This window comes from Garra rufa, chromosome 21, assembly GCF_049309525.1.
Source record: "Garra rufa chromosome 21, GarRuf1.0, whole genome shotgun sequence".
In the NCBI taxonomy this organism is placed as follows: Eukaryota; Metazoa; Chordata; class Actinopteri; order Cypriniformes; family Cyprinidae; genus Garra; species Garra rufa.
In genome coordinates this window covers 2,484,923-2,497,924 of record NC_133381.1, presented here as the reverse complement: position 1 = coordinate 2,497,924, position 13,002 = coordinate 2,484,923, and the positions used below count along the sequence as shown (strand labels likewise).

The following is a 13,002-nucleotide window of genomic DNA, read 5'->3' as shown; positions in this document are numbered from 1 at the left end:
ATATATATATATATATATATATATATATATATATTTATTTATTTATTTTTTATATATATATATATATATATATATATATATATATATATATATATATATATATATATAAAAAATAAATAAATAAATATATATATATATATATATATATATATATATATATATACATACATATATATATATACATATATATTAAAAAAAATACATATATATATATATGTATTTTTTTTATATATATGTATATAAATATATATATTAATATATATAAAAAAAATATATATATATTTAAAAAATATATTAATATATATTAATTAATAATATTAATATATATATATATATATATACACACACATACACACATATATACACACACATTTATGTATGTAAAATATATAAGTGCTTTAAAAATAATAATAATAATGCTATAATTGTAAATGTTTATATATGTATTTGTATATACAGATATATATATTTATTTATTTTTAAACATTTTCAAAAATCTGAACAAAATATATTTTATATATATATATATATATATATATATATATGCTTTTTCTTGGATGGAAACACATGGAGGGCAAAATATATTTTAAGTAAATATAAGTATAAGCAAATATATATATATAAAAAAAGAAATATATTTTAAGTAAATTTATTCTTTTTTCTAAAAAAGAAAAACAAATAAAGGCAAAATATACTTTGAAACATATTTGAAAAAACATACTGTCTGGTTTAAAATATATTTTAAATATACGTATTGCTTTAAAAAAAAAAAAAAAAAAAAAAAAATTATATATATATATATATATATATATATATATAGATCCAGGATATGGCTATATATCCATACAGATCCAATATATATATTATTGTTTTAGTTGAAACATATGGAGGACAAAATATATTTGTAAGCGCTTACCAAAAATGTAATAATATACTTTTTTTTTTTTTGCCAGAAAATGTATTTATATAAATAGATTATTAAACCATATTTGAGAAAATATACTGTTTTGGTAATTTTGGATATATTTTGAAATATTGTTAAAAATATATATTTTTTTGCTGTATGTGTAAGACCTCAAAAATTATAATTAAACTGTTGTTATACCATTAAGGACTTTTTATGACCTTATATTTTATTAAACCAAAATTCAGGCTTCTTAAGGAGCCGTAGAAACTCTGTCAGATGACATACGCACCTGCTTTCCCAGCATGCACGCATGCGTCTCTGTCAGGATAGCTGTAGGTCCGGATGCAGGAGTGTTTGGATTCACACACACACTGTCCGTCCACACGCTCACATCCGCTCACCAGCGGGCAGCGCTCGTCCTCCTCGTCCGCATCCGTCGCATCGGGTACCGCTGCGGAGAACAAGACAACGTTACCACAGCAACCCAGACTCGTCCGTCAGGCTCGTTTCGTCTCCGTCTCGGCCGTCGCTGACATTTGTTTGCTTTCGTTCCACAGAACGGCGCCAAACAGAGATGCTTAAACAATGTCACGCCTGGAAAGATCTCTTTAATGTCTCAATTGTTTCTCCGAGACAGCATTGAGAAGGAGAGAAAGCGGAGACTTTGGCCTGTTGTTCTCAGATTTACCTTCATTAAAAAGCTTCATATGTGTCTCCTCTAATGTAGGTCAAGTATTCAATCATCACTATTATTACTGCTCATAGTTACAATCAGTGATTAAAAATTATTTTAGTTAAATTAAAGGAAGATTAAATAAAAAAAACTATAAATATTACACAAAAAAATCATAATGAAAATCAGAAATGTTGTCTTAGCAAATTACTGAAATAAAATTTACTAGTACTAAAACTACTAAACTGAAAAAAGGATACATTTATAGCCAATTAAAAAAAAATTTTTTTTGAATAAAAAAATGTATTTATTTATTTTATAATTTTAAGTAATTTTCTTGTGTTTTTGTCATTTTTAATATTTATTTATTGTTTTTTTAAATATTTAATTTTAGTTATTTTAGTACTTCAAGTTAAAAAGAATTAGCTGAAATAAATTTAATTCAGGTTAAATACTTAAACTAAAACAACCACATAAAACTATTACTTAAACTAAAATGAAAATGAAAACTGAAAATATAAAAAATATAAATATAATAATAAATACTATCATAGCATATAAATTATAAATGACAAAATTTTTAAATAACACTATATAACTATATAAACTAAACACGTAGTAACATTGATATACTATTACAATTCTGTTAATATTTTAATTAATTTTTTTAGATAAATTTTAAGTAATTTTATTGTGTTTTTGTCATTTTTAAAAATATTTATTTATCGTTTTAAACTATTTAACTTTTTTTAGTACTTTATTTTAGTACAAGTTAAAATTAGCAAAAAATGAGAAATGTTGCATTGGCAACTAGCTAAAATTTAATTAAATAAGTTGAAGTATCTAAAAACACACATTATAAACTATTACTAAAACAAACTTAAATTAAAATAAAAACTGAAAATATAAAAATAAAAGCCCATTCAAAATATTAATAAATACTACAATAGTATATAAATTATACTAAAATGACACTACTAGGTACTAAGCTTATTAACAGTGTTATTTTAGTATCACTGATATACTATTATAGTTTTTGACATTATTTTATATTTTTTGTTTCAATTTTATTGGGTTTCTTTATCATTTTATTTGTTTTTTAATGTGTCTATATAATTCTTTAGTTCTAGTTTGATTTAGGTTATATTTAGGTTGATTTTGGTTACCTTAAGTTAAAATAAAAAATGTCTGAAATTAAATAAAGTTTATTTTATTTACATTTTTTTGGCAGTTTTTCAATATTTATTTTATTTAGGTTCATGCTTATTTTGTGTCAAGTAACAATTTTTCTGTTTTATAAACAAATCTACAGTAACGATAAATCCCCAGTGAGATCATCTGAGACAAAACTTAAACTTGATTGAAACGAGAATGAGCTCTGAAAGAGAAAGAAAGAATAAACAGAACTGTCCTACACTAGAAACAGCTCCGATCTTTCTGCCTTTCCCTGCCTCATGTGTCTCGTGAGCTCTCTTGGAGTCTCCATGTCCTTCACATGGATCTCATGTGTTTTTCCTCTGCCATCCGCATGTGTGTTAAATAAGTCTAGAGTATCCACGTCAGAGGCAGAACCCCTTTGGCTCCCGCAGGTTCTGGCTGAAGACCCCCCAGCCCGCCGCATGTGAATAAACAAAGACAAAGCGGCTTCAGCGGCTCCTACGGTCCCCCATGAGGCTCTCCTGGGGCTTGGCTCACAAACGCTCACCAAACAAAGCAGAGGAAAACTGCTCAGGAGATGTGTTTCTATTCTAAAAGTCCTAAGGAGAAATATAAACAGACCAATGAGAGTTTATGTGGATATGATCTCACTATCATCTTAGAGAAACAACTGAGCTATAATGCGTTACTGATTCATCATGAGGCCCAAACTGGCTAGCACAGTAACCTCAATCCTCTAATAAAAACAGTGCTGCTATGACAATTTGTATATTATAAATATCATAGTAACAAAGTGGCAATAGGAAAAAAGGAATTTTGGACAAGGTATAATGGCAATACCATGTTTTGGACATGCACCATGGCAATACTATAGTATTTTGGGGGCAATACCATGTTTTTTGACAGGTGCCAAAGCAATACAGTACTATAGTATTTTGGGGCAATACCATGTTTTTGGACATGTACCATGGTAATACTATACTATTTTCAGGCCAATACCATGTTTTTGGACTTATACTATGGTGATATTATAGTATTTTAAGCTCAATACCACGTTTTTCGACAGGTGCCAAGGTAATACTATAGTATTTTGGGGCAATACCATGTTTTTGGACATGTACCATGGTAATACTATACTATTTTCAGGCCAATACCATGTTTTTGGACTTATACTATGGTGATATTATAGTATTTTTAGGGCAATACCACGTTTTTCGACAGGTGCCAAGGTAATACTATAGTATTTTGGGGCAATACCATGTTTTTGGACATGTACCATGGTAATACTATACTATTTTCAGGCCACTACCATGTTTTTGGACTTATACTATGGTGATATTATAGTATTTTTAGGGCAATACCACGTTTTTCGACAGGTGCCAAGGTAATACTATAGTATTTTGGGGCAATACCATGTTTTTGGACATGTACCATGGTAATACTATAATATTTTCAGGCCACTACCATGTTTTTGGACTTATACTATGGTGATATTATAGTATTTTAAGCTCAATACCACGTTTTTCGACAGGTGCCAAGGTAATACTATAGTATTTTGGGGCAATACCATGTTTTTGGACATGTACCACGGTAATACTATACTATTTTGGGGGCAGTACCATGTTTTTTGACATGTACCACGGTAATACTATACTATTTTCAGGCCAATACCATGTTTTTGGACTTATACTATGGTGATATTATAGTATTTTTAGGGCAATACCATGTTTTGGATATGTACAATGGCAATACTATAGTATTTTGGGGCAATACCATGTTTCGGACATGCACCATGGCAATACTATAGAATTTTGGGGGCAATAGAATGTTTTGGATATGTACCATGGCAACACTATAGTATTTTGGATAAGGTACTATGGAAAACCATGTCTTTGGCCAAATCCTATGGCAATACTATAGAGAGGTGTTTCTATTCTAGAAGTACCAAGGACAAATAAAAATAGACGTAGAGTTAGAGTGGATGAGGATATCAGCTCAACTCTTCCACTCATCACACTATTGTCTAGGAGAAACAATTGAGGTATAGCATGTTCTTTGATGTATTATGAGGCACAAACTGGCCAGTACAGTAACCTCATTCTTAAACGTGACTGAGCGCTGAAACCAAAGCAGCCAGATATTGGTGCATTTGGCACAGAAACGTCCCATTTGTGGAAACCCACGTCGCTGTTCTTCTCACGCAGACAGCGCCATCACAAACAGGCTTTCAAACCAGCCATCGGACGCCCTGCCAAAACCTTCCCTATTATTTCCTGTCACCTCAGAATGATCCGCTCCGCCAACGTCTTTTCCATAAGAATACTTCCTGTGAGGATATTTTCATATTTTCACACGACCCCAAACACTGGAGCCCACAAAGCACATCTGTTCACGTCCACCGATCAGAGACTGGTTCGTGTTTATCTGCACAGGTTTACCAAACAGAGTCTGGATCAAACTAGAAAATCCAGGAGGATGAATAAACACAGGAAACTTGTTCTGCCATCTAAAGTCTTATTTACAAGCCTCACTTTGGATGATTTGACAATTTGGACATTTTAAACTTTGTAGTAACAAAACAGTAATCTAAATCATCTAAATAAACATGTCTTAGCTAACTAAAAATTCAACAGTCAAACATTGGTCTTCTAAATATGGTAATACTATAGTATTTTGGACAAAGTACTATGCCATTACCATTATTTGTGGACAAGTACCATGGGAATATTACTACGTGGTAGTTTGGACAAGTTGCTATGCAATACTATGCTTTTCAACATGTATCATGGCAATACTAAAATATTTATGGGACTATATCATGTTTTTTTGGAGATTTACCACCATAATACTACAGTATTTTGGTGACAAAACCATGTTTTTGGACATGTACCATGGTAATACTGTGGCATTTAGGAAAAGGTACTACAGCAACACCATGTTATTTTGGACTTAAACTATAGTATTTACCAGACAATAACAATACTAGAGCATTTTCGGGGGGATACCATGTTTTTTAGACATGTACTACAGTAATAATACAGTATTCAGCATACAATACTGTTTTTTGGTACTTGTACCATGGCAATACTATAGCATTTACCGGACAATACCGTGTTTGGACATGCACCATGGCAATACTAGAGTATTTTGAGGGCAGTACCATATTTTTTGCACATGTAACATGATAATACTACAGTATTTACTGGACAATACCATGTTTTTTGCACATGTATCATTACAATAATGTAGTATTTACTTGACAATGCCATGTTTTTGGACATGTACTAAGACAATACTATAGTATTTAGGGGACAATACCATGCCCATTGGACATGTACTAAGACAATACTATAGTTTTAAGGGGACAATACCATGTTTTTTGGACATGTACTAAGACAATACTATAGTATTTAGGGGACAATACCATGTTTTTTGGACATGTACTAAGACAATACTATAGTATTTAGGGGACAATACCATGTTTTTTGAACATGTAATAAGACAATACTATAGTATTTAGGGGACAATACCATGTTTTTTGGACATGTACTAAGACAATACTATAATATTTATGGGACAATACCATGTTTTTTGAACATGTAATAAGACAATACTATAGTATTTAGGGGACAATACCATGCCCATTGGACATGTACTAAGACAATACTATAGTTTTAAGGGGACAATACCATGTTTTTTGGACATGTACTAAGACAATACTATAGTATTTAGGGGACAATACCATGTTTTTTGGACATGTACTAAGACAATACTATAGTATTTAGGGGACAATACCATGCTTTTTGAACATGTACTAAGACAATACTATAGTATTTAGGGGACAATACCATGCCCATTGGACATGTACTAAGACAATACTATAATATTTATGGGACAATACCATGTTTTTTGAACATGTAATAAGACAATACTATAGTATTTAGGGGACAATACCATGTTTTTTGGACATGTAATAAGACAATACTATAGTATTTAGGGGGCAATACCATGTTTTTTGGACATGTACTAAGACAATACTATAATATTTATGGGACAACACCATGTTTTTTGAACATGTAATAAGACAATACTATAGTATTTAAGGGACAATACCATGCCCATTGGACATGTACTCAGACAATACTATAGTTTTAAGGGGACAATACCATGTTTTTTGGACATATCCTTAGACAATACTATAGTATTTAGGGGACAATACCATGTTTTTTGGACATGTACTAAGACAATACTATAGTATTTACTGGACAATACCATAATTTTTGGACACATACTAAGACAATACTATAGTATTTAGGGGACAATACCATGTTTTTTGGACATGTACTAAGACAATACTATAGTATTTAGGGGACAATACCATGTTCTTTGGACATGTACTAAGAAAATACTATAAAATTTAGGGGACAATACCATGTTCTTTGGACATGTACTAAGACAATACTATAAAATTTAGGGGACAATACCATGTTCTTTGGACATGTACTAAGAAAATACTATAGTATTTAGGGGACAATACCATGTTTTTTGGACATATCATTAGACAATACTATAGTATTTAGGGGACAATACTATGTTTTTTGGACATATCATTAGACAATACTATAGTTTTTAGGGGACAATACCATGTTTTTTGGACATGTACTAAGACAATACTATAGTATTTAGGGGACAATACCATGTTTTTTGGACATATCCTTAGACAATACTATAGTTTTTAGGGGACAATACCATGTCCAATGGACATGTACTATGGCAATACTATAGCATTTACTGGACAATAGTGTGTTTTTGGACATGTACCATGGCAATACTATAGTATTTAGGGGACAATACCATATTTTTGGGACATGTACCTGGACAATACTATAGCATTTACCAGACAATACTGTGTTTTTGGACATATACCATGACAATAGTACAGTCTTTTGGAAAAGGTACTATACAAAACGGAAGTTAAAATATCAAAATGGGAATCAAAACAAGTGCAAAAGTATTTCCACTTATCAGAGGTCCTCTGGGCATGACACCATGGCAATACTATGACTTTTCCCCAGAAACATACTGGTTGAACACAGATTAGTCTTTAATAAAAACAGTCTGGTCTAGTGTTGCTATCTAAAGTCCACACGATAACTTGTTTAATCAGTTTCAACATTGACGCAAACATTTTGCGTCCTTCTCACTATTGTTGTTTCTCTTATAATAGTTACGGGTCAAATGTGGGAAGCTGATATTTTATCTGTATTAAAAGACTAACAGAAGGACATGCAGACCATTTTTCTTGGCGTCCAGACCAAGTAAGAGAGACATTCGACATCAAGGACTGACCTCAGAGGAAGTACTCGAGACTTCTGATAGTCAAGAATAAACAGGCAGTCAGACTGACAAAGATGGGTTCGAATTAAACCAGTGTTTAGGAATCCTGTTTGAAAACAGTCATTATTGTGTTTGGAGGCTCTAGTTGTATGGAAAAAACACACTGTAGCTTTAATTATGCAATACCGATGATGTAGTGTAGATCAGCACTAAACACTTAAAAATAAAAGTTGGCATCTGTAAAAAACATTTAACATCCATGGAGCCTTTCCATTAAACAAAAGGTTCTTCATGGAACCACCAATGACAAGAACCTTCATTTTCAAGAGCGTTTGACAAATTGATGTACCCAAAAAAGGACCGATATACAATATTAAACAAGCTCTTTTCATTGTCACATCTTCTGTTCGCCTTCAGCCATGTCAGAATATAAATAGCCTCATTAATTTCTTCGATAATGGGGGGAAGTAGTAATTAATGATGACAATCATGAATAATGTATTACTATGCTAAAGAGATGCTGGTTAATCAGTGGCTGAAAAATTACAATAATTATTTAACCTCAAATCCATGGCATGCTCATATTACATCTGCATTCAGTTCCCATGACCACACTCTGAAAACTGACCACACAGTGAAAAAGCACAGGCAGTAAAAGGACTTTTTACTTTAAGACCTCTGGCTCTCAAAAGTAACATAGGTGTTGATTTCAAGATCGAGACCCGCAGACAAACTCAATCACAGCATCCATTAAGCCAGACTCTTTCAAAGCAGATCATTTGTGAAGGAATTAACCCCAACACTGCCCAGTAAATAAAACCCAATCAAGGACACAATCCCTCGGGATGAACCACAGACCCCACAGGAGGAAGATGAAGACGAGGGCTAATTGATCTCCAGAACCTCCCCACAGAGCGACTTCTGCTTTCGCTCAGCCGTCCGGAGCAATCCAAGTGTTTAGACCTGGAGAAAGTCCAGCTCCAGCCTGCCATTATGACCTTTCCTGACTAAACTTTTGGACGGGAGCCTAATATCACATCATAGATCAACTCACAGGACACTGTGGTCAAACGTGAGCCAAATCATCTCGTGCAGTTACATCAGCGTCATTATTAAATCAATGAGGTATGAACCAAATGAAAATTTAGATTGGCTCAAGATGCTAAACCTAGATTCACTTTAACTGAGCAAATCGGGAATAACCAGACTACTCTTCATTACACAAAATGTAAATCAAAATAACTGTAAATTAACTAAAAAGTACTAAAAGTACTTGGTATTATTTTCTGGATATGGCATTATGGGAATACTTTTTTCTTTCTTTTTTTTTTTAGACACATAACTATGGCAAATACCATGTTTTTGGACACATACAATGGCAATACTATAGTATTTTGGACTTACAATGGCAAACACTATGTTTTATAGACATGTACCATGGTGATATGATAGGATTTTGTACAAGGAACTACGGCAATATACCATATTTTTAGACATGTACCATTGCAATACTATATTATTTTAAACATACTATGCCAAATACCATGCATCTGGACATGTACCATGGTTATACTACAGTATTTTGGAATACTATGGCAAATACCATGTATTTGGACATGTACCATGGTGACACTACCGTATTTTGGACAAAGAACTTTGGCAATACCATGTTTTTAGACATGTACCATTGCAATACTATATTATTTTGGACAAACTATGGCAAATACCATGTATTTGGACATGTACCATGGTTTTACAAGGTATTGTTGGAGTATCATGTGCTTTTGTATATATATCAATCAATATCATGCTACATATCAAAGTACCATTGTATTACCAACTGATACTATCACTTTACCATGGTACTGTCATTGTAACCAACTTGAGTACAAAATCAACTGACCACATCAATCAATCAATCAATCATGAAGTGATGCACAAGAAGACAAACTAGAGAAACATTTCCAAACCCTGTATGCTTCAGAAACTCATGTTAAAGCTCACACGCGTCACTGACCTCTGCAGACACCTGTCTCAGGTATGACCGCGGGTCCGGTTCTGTTGAGCGCCGCACAGGTGAGTCCGGATCCGCAGTAGCCCAGAATCCAGTCAGGCCCGCCGCACAACTCAAGCTCCAGCCGAGAGCACTGCTCGCAGCAGCCGCACGGGTCACGGGCCAGAACCCGACCCGAACCGCACCCGAACGCGCTGACCAGCGGGCACGAGCGGAGCGCGCACGGTGCGCACTCATGAGCCCCAATCGTCCGAGCGCAGAAGCACAACACACTGAAAACCCACAACCAACTTTGGTGACACATCGGGACGCGCTTTGATGAAGTTCACAAAGTCTCAAACATGAAGGCGCAGACGCGCAAATCCAAACAAATCCAAAATGTGACTCTTGAAATGTAGTGTTCAACAAACTTCCCACAGACTTTCAGTTTTACGGTCCTCGCTGGGAATAATACAAGTTTCCAGTGAGTGAAATGTGCTCGTGAAGCTGTTACAGTGATTATAATGATGATCCTGTCCGTGTCACTGAATCACTGACACTCAAACTGAGTCTCAAACACGCGTTACAAGGAGAGAGATATCAAAGCCACGCCTCCTGAGGATGATTGACGCGGAGCTCGTCCAATCACAAGCAGCGAAAGAGCGTGTGCGCGCATTCACACAAATGAATGAAGCATCACGTTTATCAGTGGACTATTGCTTTGCAATTTCTTTGTTTTTTCAGAAACATGTTGCTTTTATATCTGTCCGTTTTCTGTATAATTAATTTTGACATTTTTTTAAATAAACTGAAATGTTAATTTTAAATTACATTCATTAAATGTCTGTCTTTCTTTCTTGTTATAATCAAAGTTTGACTCTTTAAGTCACTTTCCACTAATAAGCATTGACAGAAAGTTTCTGGTTTACATGTGAACACAGACTGCAGTAATCAACAGTGATGGATGATGACATGAACATCATGAATGTCAAATGAACTGTGTTTCCAAAACATCCATCTTCCACTGTCTGATTCATGAGGCGCATGAACGGTTCGCCTCCAAATGTTCTGTTTTCTTTTCATCTCCTCCATCAGAGAGAGTTCAGGTCACGAATTGTGTGCCGCTCAAATGTTTGGGATCACTAAGATTTTTAATGTGTTTTAAAGAAGCCTTTTTTTGCTCACCGAGGCTGCATTCATTTGATTTAAAATACAGAAAAAACAGTAATATTATGAAATATTATTGCAATTTAAAATAGCGGCTTTCTATTTTAATATACTTTACAGTAGAATTTATTTCTGTGATGCAAAGCTGAATTTTCAGCATCATTACTCCAACTGTTTCCAACACTGATAATAAATCGGGATATTAGAATGATTTCTGAAGGATCATGTGACACTGAAGACTGCAGTAATGATGCTGAAAATTCAGCTTTGCATCACAGGAATAAATTATATTTTAATATATATTAAAATATAAATCCATTATTTTAAATTGCAATATTATTTCACAATATTTTTTTCAATATTTTTAATCAAATAAATGCAGCCTTGATGAGCATAAGAGACTTAAAAAAAATTACAAGTCTTACTGATCCCAAACATTTGAGTGACAGTGTATATGCACAACAGTTCTTTCTAGTCCTCGAATCTGATTGGCTAATAAGAGTGCGATATTAAAGTGATATCAGAACTCCAAGAGCCGTTTCACAGTTCACTCTGCTTACAGTACACTCTTAAAAATAAAGGTGCTCCACGATGCCACAGAAGAACCTTTTTGTCTAAATGGTTCCATAAAGAACCTTTCTGTTTCACAAAAGGTTCTTTGTGGCAAATAAGGTTCTTCAGATTATAAAAAGGTAAGCAAGAAATGGTTCTTTAAAGAACTTTTGACTGAATGGTTCTTTGTGGAACCAAAAATGGCATCGCTTGAAGAACCTTTTAAAGCACCTTTATTTTTAAGAGTGTACTTAGTAGTTTTAAGACAATAATTTTTACTCATCTATAGAAAATCCTTCTTGATTTAAGAATTTTTAGATATTTTGGCTGGAAACAAGTAAGAAAAGCATTTTGCATTTAGTTACACTGCAAAAAAATGCCTTTCTTACTTAGATTTTTTGTCTTGTTTCCAGCCAAAATATCTAGATTAGTAAAATTTTTTGTCTTGTTTCAAGCAAAAACGAACCTAATTTTGACAATTTTTACTCATCTAGAAAATCCTTCTTGATTTAAGAATTTTTAGATATTTTGGCTGGAAACAAGACAAAAAATCTGAAAGTAAGAAAAGCATTTTTTGCAGCGCAGCCATATCTCATATCTACAAGTGTAATATTGCTTATTTAGTTGCACTGCAAAAAATGCTTTTCTTACTTTGATTTGTTGTCTCGTTTCCAGCCAAAATATCTTAAAATCAAGAATCAAAAAGGATTTTCTAGATTTTCCGAAAAAACAAGTCAAAATTAAGTGCATTTTTGCTTGAAACAAGCAAAATAATCTGCCAATCTGGTTTTCTGTTTGAAATATCTTTTTGCTTACCCCATTGGCAGATTATTTAGCTTGTTCTAAGCAAAAATGCACTTAATTTTGAATTTGTTTTTTCTGAAAACAAGAAAATGTTTACTTGTCTAGAAAATCCTTCTTGATTTAAGAATTGTTAGATGTTTTGGTTGGAAGCAAGACAAAAAAATCTAAGAAAAGCATTTTTTGCAGTGTGTAGTTCTGTGTTGATGTCCTCAGGAAAGCAAAGCCAGTTTCCATCACAAGTTTTCTAGCTCTTGTCCTGAGATAAGTTGAGGATTTGAGCTATTTGAGTGCGAGTCCAGCAGCACTTCAGTTTGAGAGGAGATGCTTCCACACAGACGTCACTAACATGCTGTCAGACGTCCATCAGCTCGTCTCTCGGACACGTCGCCTGTCCATGTCAGACGTGCAGAT

At 33.3% G+C, this 13,002-nt stretch overlaps 1 protein-coding gene across 1 annotated transcript in view; it reads right to left on the bottom strand.

Moving 5' to 3' along the window:
- The window catches only part of LOC141296223 (cysteine-rich motor neuron 1 protein-like), a 60,115-nt gene extending 49,499 nt beyond the window's left edge, over positions 1–10,616 (bottom strand). Inside the window, exons 1-2 of the mRNA XM_073827496.1 lie at positions 10,093–10,616; positions 1,197–1,358 (exon numbers count right to left, since the gene is read on the bottom strand). Coding sequence (XP_073683597.1) covers positions 1,197–1,358; positions 10,093–10,393 — 463 coding nt within the window. The 5' untranslated portion in view covers positions 10,394–10,616. The remainder of the gene's footprint in view (positions 1–1,196; positions 1,359–10,092) is intronic.
- Between the last annotated feature and the right edge of the window lie 2,386 nt (positions 10,617–13,002).